At 41.4% G+C, this 23,618-nt stretch overlaps 1 protein-coding gene across 1 annotated transcript in view; it reads right to left on the reverse strand.

Annotated features, from left to right (window-relative positions):
- The window catches only part of MAD1L1 (MAD1 mitotic arrest deficient-like 1 (yeast)), a 376,265-nt gene that overhangs the window by 206,350 nt on the left and 146,297 nt on the right, over positions 1–23,618 (reverse strand). The window contains exon 12 of the mRNA XM_010570286.1: positions 8,776–8,916. Coding sequence (XP_010568588.1) covers positions 8,776–8,916 — 141 coding nt within the window. The remainder of the gene's footprint in view (positions 1–8,775; positions 8,917–23,618) is intronic.

Below are 23,618 nucleotides of genomic sequence, written 5' to 3' on the forward strand. Positions count from 1 at the left end.
CAAGCACTATGCTGAACCAGGCTTTTCAGACTAATTAGTTCCCTGAAGAAACACCTCTTCTACTACTGGTAATTAAGGCCAAAACAAAGAATCAGTGGGCTTCAAAAAGAAAACCAAGACAGTAACTACTGTTGTTCTAATTGCCAAAATAACCAAAGTATTAGGCGTATTAAAGCGGATCTTACAATCCTTGCAAAGAGCAGGAGTATTAGGATCCACAGGAGCATGGGAACAAGCTTGTGTTGATGTTGTTTCCTCAAAGCACTTTTTCTGTTTATATATTATAACTATTTGGTAACAGAATTTCAACAAAACTCTGTAGCTGGAGCCCACAGAAATACAGTGGGCAGAAATGTGTTGAGCCATGGAACAACAAGCCTGCACGGAGGCCCTGCAGTAAATCTGTTGAATCTTTACAACATGTTTTTAAATAGAAAATAATTGTTGAAAATGTTAATTCCTCTTTCTTACCGAGACCATCATCGAGAATTAAAAGATGACACGAAAACACCTACAAATACATACTTTAAGTCTTAATTATGCAGAGATTATTTAATTATTCTGAAACGAAGCACTACAAATCACAGAACTCAAATCCAATCATTATAAAAATCAACAAATCTCAACAAGTTCAGAACATCTCTGAAGATGCCCAGACAAGCACTATTTAATGTCATTAATACAATGCAGAGTTACAGAATTGCTAAAATTTCCATGGCATTTTTGGTGTAAAACATTATCCCAATGTGCAATCTTAGCTTTTACTTTTTGCCCGAGATATTTACTTCCTTTTTCCCCCCAAATTGCTTGGTTTCCACGAGCTGTTAAAGCTTTCATCAATGCGAGAATGTTCCTAAGCAGCAGTTCCAATAATTAGGAGACATTTAACATAAACCTTGTGTCTGTGCTAGCATTGAAGCCTGAATCACCAATATAGTTCAAAAAAGATGAGATGCACTGGCTTGAGAGCACTTCTGGGAAATCCAACATAAACAAACCCATTTTTTAGTCTGGAGAGAAATTGGCCAGGATGGGCCAGTTTTCCCATCACTAATGAGCCAGGCACCAAAATATTTATCTGGTGGTGAGCAACATGAACACGTACCACACACTTCAGGCAACTTGGGGCTGGAAGTGCTGCAGACGATGTGGCATTGCCTCCAGCAGGATCCCAGCACCCTGCTCCAGAAAGAGACCACATACCCTGGAAGCTGTTGGGAAGCTTTGATCATTCCCATCCAAGGATCACTCAAGTACCCCCGAAGACAAACCCTGCTACCAGACATGTGGCACAGCAATGACATGGGCTGTAGCCACATTGTCCACATGTATGAGACCAGTGCTAGAATGACCATGCTTTCCAGCTTGAAAGAGATTCAGAGAGGTTAAATCTCGGAATTAAATGCAGAATGCAGTTTGTCCTATTTGTTGAATATTTCTCTAACATTGCAAAAACCCAAACAGTTCTTTAACTGTGGAATGCAACACAGCAAAATGGTGCCAGCACTAGAGGAACCTGCTCAGCAACCTCCCTACTGACTCCCAGCCCTTCTCTCTAAACTGCCTGGCTTGCAACGACAAGCAAGAGACCGACCTAAGACGTACAAACATATTTCTACATTTTCAAAGCCTTCCCTTTGAAAAGCTAGAAGCTACCTGTTCCTAACCCCATTCCCCAAAGGTGCTTAATTTGCCTTTTTCTTTCTGTCTTCTGCTTGTGAGGGAAGAGACATGTTATTATTGCGCTACTTGCATCCCGATTTCAGCCCCCTGCTCCCACAGCTGCACACTCGCAGCAGGAGGTGATATACACCATATTGCACAAAAGCAGATCTTTTATGTGACATCTTTGTCTGCTGCCATTTGCCACGGATGGGGCCACTGCTCCCACTCCAAAAGTATTCTTGCTTCCTCCTCCACCTAAAGACATCTAATTGCAGAGCCTGTATCTCTAGGGACAGGCATGCAGGCTTTCTAGTGTAAAGCGTTTTAAAGCTCTCGACACCATATGAAATGCTCTCCCCTGTTCTATTGTGGTAAATATGACTCAAAACTGCACATCAGTTATCTCCTCTTTCCAAAACATCACTAAGAAAGAACCCAATTTTAAATCTTCTGTAGGAATTTAGACCCAGTTCATCTGTTTCTCTTGTCTCCTATAGCCAGGTACATCTGAAGCTAATCCAAATTCCCTAGGTCAAGCCTCGTTTGTGCTTGGTTATTCATAACATCACCAGAAAAGGCTACAGGAGGATTTGTTCATACCAAGATCATTTGAAGGGGAGCATAGTTGGGGGGGGGGGTGTGTGTGTGCAGAAATCTTTTTGTTGCTGGCATCTATCAATCTGCTTGGGGCTGAAGTGAGATCCTTCAGAGGCTGAGTACAGGAGCATTCCCATGTCCTTGGAGCATCACACCTAGACAGCAGGTTGATGCCATTAGCACAGTCTCACCTAGGCTCGGTATGCTTCCCACAGACTGAAACACTTCAGACAGCACAAGTCCACCCTAAACTCCCTGCATTGCTAGCACAGGGGATAATTTATATTTATCATTAGTAGAAATTTTTACGTTTAGAGAGAGTCAAGACATGATTTAGTCAGTAAGAAGTAGGGACAGAGTGTCATGGACTGCATCTACACCAGAAGCATGACTTTCAGCAAGAGGTGATGGCAATTACAATCTCTCCCCTTGCTTTTACTGCATTTGAAGCACAAGACAGCAGCAGAGTTGGAAAATGCTTTTCTGTCCCATGCACTCCAATAGCCTACACTTCAATGTGCAGCCAAGAGCGACAAAAGGTTCCTTACAGCTGCTCGTTGTTCTGCAGCTGGGGGCTTGTCTATAAACCAGCTTATCACAGGCTAGAGATACAGATATTTTCTTAGTCAACGATTTAATTTACTCTATGCAAGTTGGTGTCAGGACATTCTCATTTCTTGAGAATGATGGAGGCTTGCTTCCAGTTAGCTGTGGTCCCTAGGAACTACTGAGTTAAAGCCATTCTTAAACTGTCAGAGCATCCACACACTAAAAATAGCTGTAAAAATCTATCTGTAGTGAAAACAATGCCGGTTTGTGCGGAATACCTCCAGCATAAGGCAGTGCCATGGACTACTCCTCTTGATCAATTACTAACTCTCAGTACAGATGCAAAATGGGGAATGTCCTCAAAAAAATTAATAGTAATTGAGTTTTAAAATCTAGTTCGACCAAACAAAAAGTCTCAGATACACAGAGACAGGCTCTGCTGCAGCATCAACCAGATTTAAGAGGCACTCTTCTTCCACAGAGCAGGGACTGTCACCTTTAACAAATCATTAAGCCCCTCCGTGACTTGACTTCCTCATTTATAGGACGGTTATTTGCAAGGTGCTCTCCCAAACCACAGCCACTGGCAGGTGTAAAAGGGAGGGGAAGAAACTAATGGCTCCCTGACTTGACAAGGTCACTCGGGTCTGAAGGAAGATCAAACATGTGAAAGAAGAGAGAACCCAAGATAATCCATTTTGCAGGACTGCCGGAGGACACGGAGCCTGACCTACTCTCCTTTAGAAAAGAAATGCAAAGGACCGCAGTGGTTTCCGGGAAGGCTCAAGTCTGCCAAGAGATGCCAAAGCGTTCGGGTTCAAAATGATATTTCGACAAGGTGTTTGCTTTGTCAGAAGATGATGTCCAGCCCTGTGACTGCTTCAGCAATCAGTGGTAGCTGATGCATGGACCACATTAGCATCATCTCCAGAGAGAGCCTGTTTTCTCCCACATGAGTCACAGATAAGATGCTACAATGACAGCAGAAGTCTAGGCAAGTGAAACATATGCCATTCTGGAGTGGCAGGAAAGCTCTAGTGACTCGGATTTGCTCCTTACGGACATCCAAAGCGAGCAGAGTAATCTTCTCACTGTTTCTTACAGTTGTCACTGAGAAAAAACAGTGTACAAAGGTTGGATGGCAGCAGAGAGGTAGAGAAAGCAGGCACAAGAAATCTGAAAATAAAAACAAACTCCTCTGTACCTTGCACAGATGGGAGGAAATTTCTCTGTAAAGTTCCCATCATCACAGAAACCCCTTCTGCTATGTAAAGAAGCAATTTACCTTTGAGGTGGAGAGGAAATACAGCAGAGGGATAAAGCAAGATAAACATAAAGTGTGGATCAAAGAGAGAGAAAAAAAAAAAGAAGGTAAAAAAGTGGAAAAGCACTGATGGGGGAAACTGGGTGAAAGACAAGGAGGAACTGTTAACAGCTGAAATAAACATTTTATTGCATCCGCACTTAAATTTAAGCACTTTAAACACCGGGGTGACTGCTAAGTAACTCCCTTTGCAAGGAGCAGATTTGTGACTAACATCACAAGAATCAACAATGCCCAATTTCACTGCCAGCAGATGCGCGGCAGTTATCAGGTGCAGATAAGGTGACAATAATTGGTCAATGAGTTTTGAGGTCAGCAGTAATGCCTGTGGTGGAACAAAAACACAGAACATATGGCATTTCATGTGCTGAAACTGTCAGACTCATAATTAACTGATTAGAGTACATATGGTGCTCACAGACAGTGTAAATCTCTCAATGTAAAAAATGCTGGAGACCATTGAAGGTGTCAGCATGAGTCTTCCCTGCAAATCTCTCTTCATTAAAGTTTCATACAGAGCCAAGTGTGTTGTAATAAAATCGCTATTAATGGAGTTATATTTATGATGATTTCTCTTTTGTGCAGCTGCATTTAACTTTTCAAACACTAAACTCCACATCAGAGCTTTTTCACAGTAGCTGCTGCATGACAGAAGCTTCTTGTTTTGTCATATTTACCTTGAGATTAGAAGTAATGGGAGCAAGGTAGTAAAAGTTAACCATGGTTGGCAAGAAAACTGTTAATATCACCAGTATCAAAACAAAAACTCATGCCCTGACATAAATACGACTACAATTCTGTTTATTTAAGTGTTTATAGCAGGCTGGCCAGGGACAAACTCATTCCCTCTTCAGTTCCAAAACACACTTTTAAAAAGATGGCGAGTGACACTTCATTAACCACGTGAAATAGGCTGACAACAGCCTGCTTGCTTTTCCAGCCACCATTTCAGATGGCGTTCTTCTTTGCATCTCCCTCCTGCTTTACATTCAACACTCCGTAAAGTGCTTTCTTCAACCAGATCAGTGTTGTGGAGTAGGGCGTGAGGCTGGGGGCGGGCAGTTCTGGGAGCATAAAGCAATCATTTTTGGTCCCAGAACAGACTATGTGTTTGCATGTCCATGCATTAGAGATCCAGCTTTTCTCATCAGCCATCAGTGAAGGGGATTTTAAAAGTTCCCCCTCAGCCTTTCTTTGTCTTCCAGCTCTCTGCCCCATCAGGCTCTGATAGGACTAGTTCTTACGCAGCGACACTGAGTCTCTGAAGTGATCCGGGGTGAAAGCATCCTTCTGTATTTTGGTTTCTAGAAAGGTGCCTGTAATCCAGGCAATGTCTGCGATGCAGATGCAGCAGCGCTCCCAGCAGCTGTCCTGCCCAGCAAGGGCTGGGGAATGAGGGAGTCAGGCACGACTCAGTGTATCACCTAACTCCATCCTCCCAGCATACATTAATAAACCACTCACACGCAACCCTCCAGGGCTTACACACTCCTCTCTCATTCTCTGCGTTCTTTTTAACGGCTTCCTGCCTCCATTTATACGTCAAGCAAAGGACTTATCAGAGACCTCATCTCCCTAATGAGTTAAAAGCTGTTGCCTCAGCCCAAAATCTTCCTAGTGCCACGCAGTTTCCTCCTCTTTCCTACTGCGTTATCACTATCACCCCATCTTCACCAGAGAGCCTCCTGCCTCACACAGAGCTGCTACTGGAATGGATGGGAAAGTCTCCATTTTCAGAGTAAGGAAAAATCCCTCTTAAGAACATCCCTTCTTCCCTCTATGGCCTTTATTCAGAGGTGGGGCTGCTGGTAACAGTTTAGGGCAGCCAGAAGAAACAGAAAAAAACAGTATCAAAGGGCTCTCTGCTAGGGAACATAGAAAGAGATTTTGGTAAATTAAGTACTCTGTAGCAAAAAAGGAGAAAAAAACTTGATAAAAGAAGTCAGGGAAGAGAGACATGGTGCATGGTGTGAATTTTAAGGTTTATGAACAAAGCTGAAAGGTAGAAGCTAAAAAATGTAATGCAAGAGGATGCATTTGCCTTAGAGGCTCTAAGGGCTTTTTTAAACTCAGGATGCTCCTGGACCACAGCAATACCTGCAGTGCACAGGGACCGTGCGAAGGCTGCTCCTGCAACAACCACACAGCATTCCCAGTGTATGCTGAGCTGCCAGAAGCACTCCTCTGTGAGCATAACTGTGGTTGCCCACAGTGGTATATCCTCTGTTAACTAGGGATTTAATTGTTTTCCGCACAGTTGGTCAAAAACTTAGTCTAGCAAAAAGTAATAGTGTCAGCCTGGCCTTTTCAGCTCAGATCCATAACTCTCTTCCTTTGCAGCCTCCCCAGACCTTACCTGGATCTAATCAAAATAGTTGTGCACATTGTTGCTTTGCTGCCACGTGCGTGATGCTCACAGATGGGCTATTCTCATTCTTCTGTGCCACTCTACAAGCTGATTGTGTGCTGCCCTCCCAAGCCCATCCACACCAGGGGCTCCCAGGATGCCCCGACCCTTCTGCCACACTTGACTTAAATGTGTCGAGTTCCCTTTTTCCTTCCTCGTCCCAGCCCTCCGCATCAGAGACTGTTTTTCCCACATCTCAGAAACAACTGAGGCTCCAAGGTGCCTCATTCCTGCTGTCTCCTCTGTTTGTGAGATGAGTCATGCAGGTGTCAACATTTCCAAAATTTGTACAGAGGCTGAGAGGGTGCAGAGCATTATGTTAGAAGTTATTAATAGCTGCTATTGGCCAGTTCTTTGATCTACAGACAGTTGATTACAGCTGCTGCTCCTGATGATGAGACACCAGGAGTCCTGCCTGTACCTCAATTTTCCTTTCCAGTTTTCAGATTTTTACTGAAACAAAAAACTTTCCCCCAAAATTTCAAAATAGATGGGATTCAGCAGTCAACACTACAGTCAGAAAGGCAAACACAATCAAGTGAAGTATAAAGTTTTACTTTACAAGGGGAATATCAGGTCTTTGAATCCTGCTTCTAGCAAGTCTTTGAAAGGCTTAAAGGTTGACATCACGCAAAACAAACCTCCAGAGAACACAGCTCCTTTCCAAAGTTTTCCATGTAGCCCTTAATCCACATCCATGAAAAAAAACTTAGAATTTGTTCCCTATAAATAAAAGGGTGTAGCAATTGGTTCGCACGCTCTTCCGTGCTTTCACCTGAAGAAGAAAAGGTAATTCATTATTGCCCAGAGACACCATGCACATCTGACCCATTCAGGGAAACAATTCAGGAAATCTCCCTGCAACAACCTAGCGCCACTGTTGGAAACAACTAAGAATACAGGATAAAATAGCCACCTATCATTTTATGTCAGCATCATCTAATCCTGCTCTGTCTGGTGGTAAGCAAAATAGTGATCAAAAGACAACATAGAGAAACATTCTGAGACAGACAAATTCAGGCAAATTTCCATTTCATCTGATGTTACCAGCTAACTTCTCTATCAACTTGCCCAAAACTTCACAGAATTCCTTTTCTGAGAAACAGGGATGAAGTGGATCTATACCATGATACTGATCGATACCACACTACTCTGCTCTGCTTGCTAAGGCTTTAAAGGACATTGGAGCCAGTATTGCCTGACTTAAGTCCCCACCTACCAACACAAGAAAAGAGCGTTTTTAAGGATGCCAGAAGCAACAAAAAGGTTTGTGCACAGTAAGACAATCCATTCTACAGCTTGAACATGAACCCAAGGAGCATCAATTTCTACAAGTTTTACTCCATTTGAATTATGGCATCTATAAATCTGTACAATGGTGGAACTAAGCATGAAGAAAGGAAAACTCACATACTTATGACTATTGTAAAGCCTATGTAATAAAACTGCCAAGCTTTAAGATCACAGACATATTCCAAATATTTCAACTCATGACCACAAAGCCCATTCCACTACAACAAACTACAACAGAGAAGAGAGGAACTATCTGGCAAACGCATGCTAACATTTACCTCATTACAGTCACATTTCAGGTTACAAATTTTCAGAGGGAACTAAAAATAATACAAGAATTCCTTCAAGAAATACTTCTATCTTTGGAAACAATGTTTTTTCTTAGAGAAAACCTAACAAAAAGCATTTAATAGAGTTACTGGTATTCTGGGGTTTTCAGGCCCAGTGCCAAGAAGTAAAGAATTAACAACAGACACATACTTTACTTCTTCAACCCTTGCAGTAAAAGCTCTTCTAAACACACACTCACTCACACTGTGTACAGAAGAGCCTTGCTACACATGCGATATAGTGAATCACTTAGACTAGACCACAGAGAAGACACCACACCTGCTACAATTCATTACCCCTTTACTTGCCCTTTACACAACTTGTCCTTTACACAACCCTTTAACCTGCAGGGACTAGTTGTGACTCCACCCGTGCAGTATAGCCGTGCTTAACACAAAGCAGACTCATCACACCCAAAGATGATTATTCTTGACTCCTGCCAGCTCCAGGTGCAGAATAATAACTTGAGAGTCTTATTGATCCTGGAATTTTGAAGTCTGAATTTTGCAAATCTCTTTTCTGTGAGAGCAGACCACATCACTAGGCAATTCAATCTTAAAGGTCTCAACTACTTCACCCCTGGGGTTAGTGCATGATGGTTCTTTATTACCTCCAGCTCAGTGTTATGAGCATGCAGTTTCTGCACCATCTCCTCAGCCTCACGCATACGGCGGTTCAGTTGGGGCGAGTGCTCCGAAGGGGTCAGCTCGCTGTCGTATGACTCCAGAATTGCTCGCATCCCATCACGCTCCTGTCAGGAAGAACAGAAACCACCTTTAGGGTTAAAGCCCCTGAGCACACTCCGAGGAGAGGGTTTCCAGAACAATATTTGGTATTTTTGCCCATTGTTCCTTCACATGGCAAAGAAACCCTGAATGGATATACACCCATCGTCTTCATATTGGCATCAAGCCACAGACGTGAACACAGAGTTCTAATAAAATAAATGTTGCTGCTCTGAAAATTGAAAAATTGGGCTGTCTTGTGTATATAAAACCACATATCCCTTGCAGGAAAGCAACATGCATGCACTCTAACAAGCAGATGGCAACTGAAAACAGAGCCTGCCTTCTTTTTGGAGACATTATTCTAATTCAACATGGCTGAATGGGTTTCTTCAGCAAAATATTTAGTGTAGTACTTGACATTTTTCCTGCCAAAGAGTTCCAGCAATGAATGAACAGAATTGTCACAACAGAAATGAAACAGATTTGACAACGAACAAAGTGGCTGAGAGCAAATATCCTCTAAATGGTATGTGACTTATCACTTGTAAAACACTGCAATGCTCAGTGTTTATAATAAATACTTTTTCAGAGGTTAATATCTCGCAGACAAAACGTGTGGCTCACTTCGCTCTTTGCTGGCAATTATAACCAAGCATTTGCAGAGAAAGACAAAAAGGAGGATCCCTCTCCCCTCCCTGAGAGCATTCGCACTCCCAGGTATAAAGCTGGGGCTGAAAGCTAAAGGTAAAATTTTTGTGTGGGGCCCTGGTTGAAGTATTTCCTAAAGCATTCCCAACTTCAGACAGCACCTAATGCCCACCTCCAAGGCATTGATGGAGAAGAAGAATGAGGACAAAAGGCTGAAAATTTCAAAAAATCAGGTGTGTTTTAAGGAGATTACCGTTTATGGTGCAATATGCATACAGGGATTAGCCAGCTGATGAAGTGTTTTATCTTTTGACTACATGGAAGAACCTTGATGTTTGTGAGGCTACAGAACAGGGTCAAAGAAGCACAGGCCCTGGGTATAAATCCAAAGAACAAAAACTCCTAGGAAATCTTACAGTGCTGCCTCCCTTCATTGCTGAAGTTTGCTACCTTGCCCTGTTACAGAAATACTCAAGGGCTCTGGACAAACCAGTTCTCTCGTGTGAATTCTGCCGCCACAAAACCCCGAAATATTATTAGAAGATCACTCAGCTTTATAGCTGTGCAGTTCACATCCATACCAGGCCACTGCCGCTACACTGAACCCGGAGCACTTCACAAACCCAGCTTGGCCACACTGAAATGCTTCGCTGGGATCCTGCTCTCTTGGGGAAATCAGGAATTGCCAGGGTAGAAAAAAAAATATCCTTTCCTCTCACCTCCCCCAATGAAACAGGATGTAGTTCAGATAATGAAGGTGATGCTAACTGCTCAGCCAAGCAAGCCCGTATACAAAGGTTATCTCCTCCTTTCAAATCTAAAGGTCAAAGACTGAACATGGATAGCAAGTGTATGCTTGGAAAAGGGAAGGAACATTCAAATTTAAGGTGTGAAAATAAGATGAGGGGCACTGCCAGAGGTACAGCGTGTGTTCAGAGCACGTCACGGATTGAAAGGTCAGCCAAGATGGTTGGGTTGGTCAGCAGGTAAAAGGACCCCAAGACCAAAGGACAGCCTGAGGCTGAAGGAACAGAGATAATAAAATAATAAAGAAAAACAGGTTTTAACATAAATTGTACTAGAAGCTATTACTAGCTCCTTGCTCAGGTCTGAGTGTAGAGAAATACTTTTCCAAGGAAAGAATTATTCATCTGACAGACATATGAAGGGAAATACTTCCATGTTACTGCAGAAGGAGAAAACTCAAACCCAGCCCCAGGACACCTGCCTTGTAATGAACTTGTTTAGCAGAAAGGCAGCAGTACAGGATCGCTCCATCCTCCTCCTCCCCCTCCAGCGTACACACACATCACCCAGCCTGCCCAGTCCACTCTCCATAAGGCAAACTGCTTTTGCGCAGGAGATGACTTTCATTCCCCATTTATTGTAGAATCATTGTCTAGAGCACAGAAGAGAACGTAATGACAGCGTTTAGCGAAGGTATTGGTTTGATCTTTGCATGTTGTTGCAATTAGATCTGCAATTACAGCATCCTCTCTCCTTCTCTACTCCTAGCTGCTCCGCTATCCTCATTTTCTAGTAAGCATATTTCATCGATGTAATAATTTAACACTGGAACGTTCTCTCCATTACGGGAGTGCAGTCCCAAAATCCTTAGCATTTTTGCAACAGCAAACAGGACCTCTAGCAATTCCCATCACACTTGGCTTCCAATTAACTGCTGAATATTAGGTCATTCAAGTCATCCCCAGCAAGATCCTAGCCGTTCCCCAAGCTGTTCAGCTCCAAGGAGGACAAACTTCTGCTTTCATGTTAGGATGGGAAAACTGCATGCAAGCAGGACATCCCTACAGGCTGTCTTTCCCTTAAAATCAACTACAGACTTTGCCCTTCAAAGCCTTTCTCTTAAAGGAAGAGTAAACTTCTCTAGAGAAAACACGCACAGTAAACACAGAACAAGCTGTATTGGAAAAAAAGGTGCTGAAAAGCTGAAATAAAGGGCAGTACAATTAAACACTTGATCCTGGAGTTTAGTTCTCCTCTTTAATTATTTCTAAATATTAATACTGTAATGAAATCAATTCTCAGCTTCCAACAAGTGGTCCCCAGCTCCATTTTTTAAATTTCTCCCCATCAAGAGCACTTACTGAAAGCTTTTCCCTCCCTCCTAAAGATCTTGTTAGTTTGGCAGGAAACAGAAGTTCTTGTTGAGAAGTCCTCTGTCTAAAAATTCCCTGAAATGTAATCCTAATTTAGTAATTGCTGCAATATCTCCTCATCCCACACGACAGGATATTCCCCAAGCCCCATCAAAAACCTCCCCAGGGACTTTAAGATGCCTTTTCTAACCTTTTTCCAATACCTCTGCTTTCCTGCTTTCTATCAGGAGAGTATTCATCAGAATTACTAAAAAGCGGTTCCTCTGGGAATTTCCAAAATTTACCCAGCACAGGGCATCTCTGCTAACTCACCATGGACCCTACACTGGTACACTTCCAGGTGCTCTTTACCTTGACCAATTTTAAATCACACCAGAACAAAGATGCAGCTTACTCTAAACATGCCGTAAAAGCAGATTGGGTTTGATGTTCATTATAAACCTAGGAAATTAATGCCCTACAGCAAATGCTGGTGCGGCAGCTTGCAGCTGTGTTTGAGGAGATGTAAGTTTGAAAAAGAGGAAGGATAGTGATTTTTTTCACAGGTTGAACAGTTTCCCTTTCTTCTGCCAGCAACAGCAAATTCACCAAATACGCCTCCTACTATTGCGTAAGTAACAAAAAGGAAAACACGTTTTACAATCTTAACCAAAAACTAGAGCTAATCCCATGAAAATCTGCTATGGGAAAGTACAGGTTGGCACCTCTGCAAAATGCCATCCTTAAGATAAAGCTTCTCTCCAGTCCTCCCACCAGCTCCTCTGTTCCCTCTATGTAAAACCAAAATTCGACCTGGTTGGCAATTAGCTTGAAGCTAAGGGAAAGTCTCTTTTCCCTTAGAGGGCTACCAGAGTGGTTTAGAAGCAGCAGTAATATAAGTGGGCTCCTCCAAGCCTTTTGGGTTAATTTTAGGGAAAGACCTGAGAACTATTCACAAAAGCCCCATTGCCATCATCCCTACCCAATATCCCCCATGTCACTGAAGCAGTGCTACTGCACAGCTCCAAGGGCAGCCTGCGGCTTCAAATATTCGCACACTGAGGAGTATGAGAGTGACTTCCAGCTGTGTACTGGAAGCAACTGAAGAGTAAAATATAGCCAAAAAAATTTAAAAAGCCATCTGACCTTATATACATACATATAAACTCAGGCCCTATTCCTGTTGATGCTTGTTAGCCCCTCCTCAAACACATACACACAATTCACCACAGACTTTCTAATTAGTTGAAGAAAAGAAAAATCAATAAAAAAGAAAGAAATTAAAGTTACAAATCTAACTGAAGTCACTCACACACCCAGGGAAAATTTGTTCCTGGGGTAAAGTTTATCTAGTGTCATAATTTTATTGAAATCCTATATCTTCCTATTGACTTTTATCGTTTCAAGCTGGATGCCAGAGTTATCATTATTAGAGTCTCAGTGTTGCTTGCAGGCCTGAGGTTTGGGTTTGGTGGGTTTTTTTTCCTTTTATAAAACAAGCTGTAATTGTTTGGTTTATTGATCAATAAATCTTTCAACTGCCTCTGTTCACCCAGCTTCTGTTCTGGTAAGTCTCCTGCACCATTCTCTGAAACAAAATATGGGGTTGTTGTTTTTTAAAGAACAGATTGTTTTGTCATTAGCAATGAAAGAGCAGGAATTGTGCCGGTCGGTTCCGATAATGGCTTTTTAATGACAGATTCTAGTCACAGTAAAATCTGCTTTATTTCCACACGAGTGAACTTCAACTATTAATCCACAACCCAAACGCACAGCTCACTTGCTCTCTCACTTCTGCATGGGTTAGAGCCTGGCAGAGGAGACAGACTTTGTAAAGTGGAATCATAATGATATTTCCCACTCGGTGCTTTTTTGATGGTACAGAAATATTCCTGTTCCTAGCATTAGATGAGCTTTTTGTTTAATTAATGATAATTTTTGGAGAATGTTAATAGACTGCTTCATTATAAGAAATCAGTGGCAAGATTTCCCCCTCCTCTTCCTCTCCAGACTCCTAACTCCAAATTAGTTGTAATAAGAGAAAATTTTGAGACTGAAGCAAGATATGGAGCTTCAACATCAAACAGATGCTATTTGCAATCAGGTATAATTTAGCTAACTATTCCTCGTAAAAACACAAATAAAAAGAGAAATATGACTGTGTAACAGAGGTCTATGCTTTCTTGCTTTAAGCTATACAAATACATACAAGGAAAAAGGGAGATGGTAACTGGGGCTTGACCAGATGTTTAACATCAGTAAAATTAGCAGTGTGAGGTGTGGGAACATAAGCCAAAATATGGTCAGAAATAACTGAAGACAACTTAAATATATTAGACTGTGTCAGGACCTATTGACAAAATATACCCTTAGGATACTTCAAAAATTAGTCACGGTAATCTCTGGTCCAGGAGCAACTATTTTTGAAGAACTCGCAAATGGCACGACTGGTCCTGAAAATAGGACAGAGGAACAGATCCAACCTTTTAAAATAAGGATGGATGAGAAGATGCAGACTCTGGCAATTATATATCAGTTCAACATTTTGGTATCTCACAAAATACTTGAAGAAAACATTAACAATAAAATAGCAAGCAGCTAGAGAAGAATTAGGGACAAGAAACAATCAAATGAGCCTTAATATGAATAATATCAAACCAGTCTAATTTCCTTCTTTGACAGGTAACTTGTCTGCTGAATAAAGGCAAACAATAAATGTGATAAAACTCAACTTCAGTGATGTGTTCATCAGAGAGGAGGATTACTATTCAATAACATCTCTGTAATTTAGAGAAACTAATTTGTATCAAGGTGATGGAATTCATGAAAGTGAAGCACAGAGCCCTGCATGTTGTGTAGCAGCACAGACACCAGGTACCATTAATAGGCTGCAGCGCCAGTTGGCATCTACCCCTTCTCAAAACTGCCCATTTGCACCTTCCTCACAGGAACCACGTGCATCCCACTTCAAGCTCCTTGGGATACAGGCAGCTGCCCTATACACCATGGAAAAGCGTTAGCCAGGGAACGTGCACAGGGCTACTGACAATTAACAGGTTCTGCCCCAATCTGATGGCTGGAGGAATCGATAAGGAATTGATACACTGTTAAGCCTTATTTTGTAATTAGGTTTCCCTCTTCAAAGACTATGTTGTTCACATCCCACTGCCTTATGGAAAATGTGGGGGGGCGGGGGGAGTAAAAACAAAGTGACAGCAAGACCCAAGAAACAGGGGCCTGAAGGCAGAGCTGTGGCTAAAGGCACATTAGGTCAGACTTGGCTATTACGGGAACGCATCTAAGGGAGCAACATCCCCTCAGCTCCTGACCCTCTTGAAGCACTGCTAACAAGAGCTAATCGAGCCTTCCAGAACAGACAAAAAACCCAAGAGTTCTATGCCAAATAAATCCAGCAAAAATTAAATTACCAGAAACTTTTCAAATCCTCCTTGTCTACAGCAGCATCTACTATCACCAGAAGGCAAATGGCTCCCCTTTCTCTTACCACCCTTAACTTTTGTACTAATCATCTTTAAACCAAATTTTTCTATTCCCAAACCTCCAAATAGCTTCCTTCTCAGCTACAGCCGTTTCCCAACATATCTCTCTGTGGCTGACCTATTTTCACATTACTTTGCAAATTAGAACTGACTGCAGACACATATGTATACACACACCATTGACTTTCTACTCAAGACCTCAATTAAAACAGCATTTACAAAAAAGCCCGTTAACTCCATAAAAACATCCAGCAGATTTCACTACCCTTGCACTGACAAGAACATTAGGGAATGGTTTTTCAAAATATCCTTACCTCTCGAATGTGACTTTCTATATATCAAACCTCTGCCTGCATTTTTGCCCCTCAAGCCAATAGAAGGCTATTGCAGGAGTCTAAAGATGGATTTAACCTATAAAGAAGTCCAAGTACCTCCATCTGTATCTAACCTGAATACGTGGAAGAGAGGTCAGAAAGACTCATGTACTCTGTAACCACAAGCACACAGTAAACCAGGAATTAAGCATCCCTGTCTCTCACAACTGATGGTTTTCATCACTTTTTCTGATATTCTCATAATGGAGCCTAGGAAAGGTACCAAAACATTAAGGTTGAACACCAACTTTCCACCGAAGGTTGGAAGTCTGGAGAAAGCAGCCACCAGGGGCAACTATGGTGAGAAGAGGGCACAACCAGGCAGAGAGCCTAAGAAAGACAATCAAAGGCTAATTTGAGGTGCAAGAACAAGGCATTCAGAGACACTCTTAGCTTCCCAACCATAATTTCTTAAATTTTGGAGAGACTTTGCAATCTGACTGCTCTTTTGGCAAACATTCAGCAGGCAGCTTTAAATGTGTACCTATAAATACCTGTGTATCTTACATGCTCTTATATTCCATAAGTTTTTCTCCAGTTTTATAGTTCTTCCTTTCTAGCTCTTGTCCCTCACCTCCAACACTTCTCTGCAGAGGACTAAGGTTGCCTTATATCCTGGTAATGGACCAGAGCAAATAAATCCACTGCAACTCTTTTAATCTGTCTCTGATAAATCCCCTGCTTATTATCTTCTGGAAAATTGTGCATGGTCTCTAAAAGCCTCATTTTGCTTATAGCACACACATATGCTAGCTGACAAGCAATCACACAACTGACACTGCAACAAACTAAATATTATCTGACTAAAATACCCCTGGGGTTCTCGTTTCACCGTGAGTTTAACATGTTTAGTTATGTTTCCTAACCTCCTGCTGCCGTGAAGTAATTTTATGATTTTTCTTCATTTAACTCCCTTCTACCAGAATGCTCACCACTGCCTACCTCTAGCACAAGCTTGCTTTTCTATCTCAGTTTATTTCTCATCTCTTCGTTCAAAAAAAACCCCTCTTCTTTCTACTATTTCTCTTAGCCCCACTGCTCAAGCGGTAGCAATCTTGCACAAGTGTGAAGCTGCCTTATTCACCTGCCTCAGCACAGGGCCACTCTCCATCTGACACTGGTATCTGACACTGTGTACACAGTTCACATTTGAAAAACAGTCATTTTTTTAAAAAAAAAAAAAAAAAATTAACACCATACCTTCTTCAACCTAGCCACTAGATTACCATCACTGGCAGAGGGAAGGAATACAACTGACAACGAAATGTATTCATCCTTACTTAGTGGCAACAGAAAAGTAATATTTTATTCATCTACTTTAAAAAAAAAAGAAGAAGAAAAAAAAAGAAGAAAGAAAAAGCCGTATTCAACCCTGAAAAGAAAGTTTTTGTGAGGGTACATCAGATTCTTCTATTCTGCCAGTGTCTACAGCACATAAAAATTCAGCCCTATGTTCATTCCTTACCCTCGCATTTCTTTTTCTTCCTGCCTACTAAGTAACCCAGATATTGGCCTCTAAATCTCTTAACAGCCAGTTTCCTGCAGTTTTAACCACTTAAATATCATTAACTCGGGAGAAAAGTAAACTGAACTGTGCTCTAAGCCGGTGCAGTTATCTCTGCAAAAATAGAGGAGGAGGAATCGCACCACTGTCCAGGCTCTGTTCCTGGGGTATTCAGGCTAAAACAGAACTGAAGCAGGAGGGCAAATCTCTTGCATCAGATTGAGAGGACACAAAAACCAGGGTCCTGAGTTCATCCGATCAGCTCAACACAGCACATTCCATTGAACTTGAAAAGTAATTTCTTGGTCCCCTTACGACATGTCAACAACTCTAAAAGTATAGCAGCTGTGGCTTTTTGAAAAAGGCAAAGAAAAAGGGCTTTTAGCTAATGCTTCAGAATATACATCACCTGACTGCTTTATTAGAAAATATTAATAATTTCCCACATTTTACTTAATTCATAAAACATTCCCTCTACTACCCCCAGGGTATAAAAGATGAGCGACTTCAGTAAGAGTTTCAGAAATTATACATCAAGTTATTTCCTAGGTCACCCATAGCATACCTGTATTATCTTTAAAGGATTCTTGTGGGCACAGGGGACACAGCTCCTTGCCCTCACAGCCCAGCGATGCCTCCTTAGGAAGAGGACACCGCACAGAGAAGACTAAAAGGTCTGGCTATGTATCCACTGCAATACGACTGTCTGAGGCAAGCGAGTTAAGTAACGTGCACCTTAACACACGTGAAGCCTACAGACACCCACAGCACCTGCACTGCAAATCACCGCATCGTGTCTGACCAAATTTGCAAGCCACAGGCTTGAATGCATCTATACAAAAGGCCCTTCTGATCACTGTATGTTGGGGTTACAATGTTTTCACTTATCTATAACAACTGTTGGAAACTTCCTTCAATTACTGTCCCATAACTACTAGGGAACTGCCCAGAAGCCTACAATATTCATAGATCCACCCTGATGCAGAATACAGAGGGTAAAAAACCCAAACAGCCCACACATACAATACGACATCCAGTGCCTACCCAGCCCTGATGCTCAAGTTGTTGACCAAAAACCATAAAGCATTTTGCTAAGTACAGGAGGCACAGTGTGCAACTTCCAGACTATATAAGCCATCTATAAGGCAAAAGAATACATAAACATATTCTTCTTGAAATAATATAACCATAAAGGGTCATTTCTCACCCAAGCCGTGCTTCCAACAGTAAGACTGGGCTAGCTTAAGGGACAGCTTATTCAATCACACCCAATGATTTATCTAGAGCAAAGCAGTAATAAGCCATTACTTTGAACTAAAATTCTATGACTTACTTGGATGTGGTCAAAATACTAATTTCACATTACGTAACACAAATTTCACTTTACCTACATGATGTGGGTTACATGTTTTAACCCTTTGAAAATATGAATGAACAGTCATTTTAACGCTTTGAGTAGATAAGCCAACTAAAAAGGTTAAAACACAAACTGCACCAAGCAACATTTCCTCAGGGTTTTTTTCAGATCAGTTTATTCTCTCAACCCAGAGCACATTTCAGACAACACCCACACTACATGTCTCATTAGCTTAATCAGGAGCCATCTTCAGGGTTTGGTCTCAAACAGCAAGTAAACACCACAAAGCTCGGCTACTCTTTAACCTTGTGAACTGCACTTCTGAAACAGTTTTCTGCACTTAAAATAGAAAATGTGCCACCTCTGGATTGCAGCTTCTCAAGCAGAGGTTTGTCATATGCTGGCACTTGAATCCCATATAAATGTCAGTGCAGGCTGGCAGAGAAGACCATGAACCACCCTTCTGTGCCTGGGATCCCGTTCCTTGAGACCCAGATATGGCGAAGAACAAAATCAGATGCTTAAGAACCAGGTACAAGGACCACATCAGGCAGGTACAAGATTATGGTGCTTTGCCACCATTCCAGGTGCACCTTCGCCTTGGGTTTCCCAACTCCAAAAAAATGACATTTAATAACTCCTTTTGAAAAGCAAGCTCTCATTGACAACTCCTCTGGATATTTTTATTGATGATGTAAATATCCACTCTCTTTCTGAACCCTGATAAATTCCTGACCTTGCCAGTTTTCTGGTGGAAATGAATCCTATTGCTTTTTTCATTGCTTGAAAATGTATTTTCTTTTATCAGTTTTTAATTTGCCACCTTTCAGCTTCATTGAACACCTTTGTTCTTGCATTGCACAAACAGGGAAAACAACAGCTCCCAAACAACTTCTCTAAACCATTCATTCATTAGACTCTGCGCTTTCAACTTGTCACCTCTTATTCAACTACTTTTTAAGGTAAACAAGTCCAATCTTCAGTTTTCCAGCAATAACTGCTTTCCCGGTTTTTCACATTCTCATCAGCCGTTTCTGACTGCTGCTCTCATTCTGCAGCATCCTCACCTGAAGTGGGCTGATGAGGAATAAATGAAGAGAAACAGTGAGGATGCACTGCAAGTCGCTGGTCCCTTCCCCACCTCTCTCTCTGAGTTAACAGGTAAACCCTCACCCAGCTTCTGGCTGGCTCAGGAGCTCGTGACCCCGACACCTGCTGCCCATCAAACTCTTTCACATCCAAGTTACCCACAGACCCCGCTCCGCCAGCACGTCCCCACACACGAGGACCCCCTAACTGTGCTCAGTGCCAACTACATGGGTTGGCAAACACCTACGGCTCAACAACTTCAGAGGGCTCAGCCCATCAACGGAGAAGCAGGACAAGATGCTCTCCTAAAAGCTGCTGAGCCAGGGGATGGCAAAAGCCCAGCAATTTGGTTTGAGAACATGGCAGGCAATCACCTCCTCAACGACACCTAGCAGACAAGAGAAGAGAAGAGAATGCCTGTCTACATCTACGAAGGAACCTCCAGCTCTTGTGACAACAGCCCACATATACAGATCTCCTCAAATTTTAAACATTTCAGAAATTAAACTATTACCCTTAAAATAGCCCACAAGTTAGTAGACCTAGTATTAATATTAGCTGCCACTCAGTGAACACCTTCCTTTTACAGTGTCACCAGAGCGCTGGTTAATTCACACAGACAAAACGATGTTCCTTTCTTTGTTCTCCCTCCACTGCCTCTGCAATATTAAGTCAACAAAATCTTCCCTCAAAACTGCGCTGACATCAAGAATGTTATGCTCAAACCATTAGACAAAACGTGAAGCACTGAAGTCATGCTTCATTAAAAACAAGTGGAAAAATCAGTTTACCAGAAGAAAAACATTATTTAGGAAATATATTCATTATATACATCTGAAAGAGAATGATGATTAAATGTATAAGACCAAAACATTCATCAGTCTTTCAATTAATATTTGACCACAAAATTATGCACGTTCCTATTTATTTACATTTTATTTTCAACAAAACTACATAGCAATAAAGAGCAGAACGACAGTATAAAAAAAATCTACTTTGTTGCAAACTAAAACCATTGGTTTCCTTTCATACTAATGAACTGCCACGTATCAGAGAACAAAACGGACTATCAGCTTCTCTACTTCCAGGCACAACTTCATCAAAGTGAATAGAATATGGTATAATCACAGAAATGATTGTCAAAAGAAAAGACACAGTAACAGAGGGAAGAAGTCTCTCCCTGTCACATAACATCACGGAAGGAGCTGCTAAATAGCAGACAGTTAATGATGAAGATGAACTCCTACTTCCATACTGCAACACACCCACGATGCAGAACTTTCTGGATAACGTGGAGGCACTCATGTTGAAATTTAGCCTTTCCTACGTTCCACATACCAGAAAGGTATACCAAAGGACACTCAATCCACCACAGGCAGAATTACAGAATTTTTAATTTGCAATCAAGTAACTCCTCAAGAAGACAAAAAGGTGAGAACAGACCCATTTGCACTGCAATATTTAAGCATACAACACTCATGACTACATTTTCCCATCTCTGGAAAAAAGTCCATTATGATGTGTCAGGAAATACTGTCAGAGCTATTTTTATTATCCTAAATAAAAAAAAAGTTTAAAATGAAGTCACATATCTGTTGCTATATTTGGTTCTTCTGCTTCCATTTGTGAAATACCTTTACATCATTTAATAAAATGTCTTCTCTCTAATTGCCTTACAATAAAAATAACCTGGCCAGCGCTCTCCTGACTTAGTAAAATCTTTCTCAAATACAGCTTTATCTTACCAGCGAATGCTATATGAGATGACACCATTCTCAATATACTCTATTATCAGCAATAGATAGACTCAAAGTTGCACAAGTTGAGGTTTGAAAGCTGCTCTGGAGACTGTCTACCCCAACGTCCCAGCCCTCCTGGATCCCCCTTCTCTCCATGAGCGTATTCCATGGGATTCTTCCGAGCAGGTTCATGAACAGATCAAACTCCACTCTCCTGAAGTCCAGGGCTGCGATCCTGCTATTTGCCTTGTTCCCTTCTCTCAGGAGTCATTTTAAATTACTTTAACAGCACCCTTATCATCCATCTTAGGTTGTTCAAAAAAGCCTCCACAATCAACATAAAATCACTTGATACCACAAGCACAAGAACGGCTGGTTTAGAGCTGAAGGGAAGACAAAAGGTAACAAGAACAAATCATTCAGCTAGAATTTATGACCACTTCACAATCACTCTTCTCAACTTATACCAAAAAGCTGTTCCTGTTTCACTTGCCAAGTATTATTTTTCAGACTTGTCCCTATTATTTCACCTCCAATAACAACATATATGAGCTCTACCACATTAAAAGAAAGCATCACTACTGTATTGCCTTTGTCAGTGCAGTCTCAAAAGATGCTACCCATGATTACTAATTCACTAGGACTCTTCGGCTTATTGAGGGCAAGAACAGAAGCACCCAAAAAGCAGCAAGTGATAAGTTTCTGCCTCTGTCTTACTGTGCACATCAAGGATGCTAAACACACACACAAACAAAATCAACAATCAAGGCTATGCAAAAGTCTTCTTGTGCAAAACACCTGCCTCAAGTCCATGAAGAAGTAGTGCAAATTTTACAGCATATGTCAAATCTTTTCAACTTTTTCCCTGAATCAAATTAGTTACTAATGAAACAGTTTATGATTAATACTCACTTAAGTCAAGAAGTAAATTGGGGAAAAAGCTATGAGTTGAACATGAGCAAATCAGATTGGCTCCAGATATATGCTAATGCTGTATCTTTAGAAGTCTTCAATTTCTGAACACACTCTGTATTAGATCATCACATAATATCCTCTAGTGGCATTTCTGAAACATGATGCAGAAGGTACAAGCAGTTGATGTACTTGTAAAATACAGATGCACCTTCTAATGATGTACCTTCTAATGATCTAAATATGTGCAGTCTCACAAAGGCATGTGTCTCACTGACCACACACACAGAGCTCCAACAGAGAGCTCCCTTCAGAGAAATAATTGATCCTATCCACCTCAGGCTCGCTTGCTGAAACCAGGCTGGCTCACAGTCTCTGTCATTTGGATTTCCCCCTCGGTCCAAGGCAGCAGGACACTGAGGAGCTATGGCCATGGAGGGAGGAGAGGGCAAAGCACAGTCCATCAGTCCTGTCTGTACTCTGAGCTGCTGGGGCAGCACCTCAGATGAGTGAGCAGAACAGAAAATATCTGCTAGAAGTTATATCCTAAGCCTATAAGCACAATACTAGGCAAAAATTTATTACCTTTTTCTCTAGAGCAATCTTTTACATATTTGAAGATATGTTTCTCTGCAGTATTGGGTAGTGTAATTCTTCACTCTTTCCTCTTACGTTTTACCATTTCCCTAGATGGTTAATAAATATCCATTCATCTCCAGAAACTGAGAGGAACCACTGTAGTATCTCTCACACAGAGTTATCCAAACCTGATTGGAAGGAGAGCCAGGAATGAATGAGATAGGGATTAAGGACAAGAAATCACTTTGTAATTGAAAACTCAGGGCCAGTCACCATGAAGGAAAATGCAGGAGGCTCACAGAGCCACACTAAAAATCAAAGTAGAAAAGAAATGTCTGTGGTCTAATACTGGCTCAGGCCCCAATTTTTATTAAGGTTCTACACTTGTACATCCCACAGGTTACCTCATGTACCTCATTTTAACACCGATCCCTAGAAACTTTGAATTTAAAACCAAACATGATACTAATTGAGAACCCCTCCTCATCAAGCCTGTGGCATAGATTGTAGGCACAGAATGGAAACTTTAATTGTACTTAGGTTTTGGATGTGTGGAAAAGGAAGAAAAAAATACTGCCTGTTCAGCATGTTCAGCATGTATGAAGGAGGAAGACATGAAAAGAATAAATAGCTTGAAAACTAGGGAGCTCTGAAGTTTTCATCTCAAGAGAGAAAAAAAAAACTTTACCCAAAATTTTAAGAACTTCAGAGAAACACAAGCAAATAAAGGAATTGATCTCCAGCTGAAGTTTGTGTGCTTCTAAAAGAAAGTACATATTCAAACATCTTTATCAACAGTTTAATACCATAAACAAAAAACCAGCAGCATAACAAATGAACTTTTTAGAGAGCACTTCTCCCTGCCTTCTTGTGTGGTACCAAAAGGCAACAGCTGCTCACTTTCTGCATCACAAGCACTGTTCT

The sequence above is a fragment of the Haliaeetus leucocephalus genome, unplaced genomic scaffold (assembly GCF_000737465.1).
Source record: "Haliaeetus leucocephalus isolate CR32 unplaced genomic scaffold, Haliaeetus_leucocephalus-4.0 Scaffold295, whole genome shotgun sequence".
NCBI classification, from domain to species: Eukaryota; Metazoa; Chordata; class Aves; order Accipitriformes; family Accipitridae; genus Haliaeetus; species Haliaeetus leucocephalus.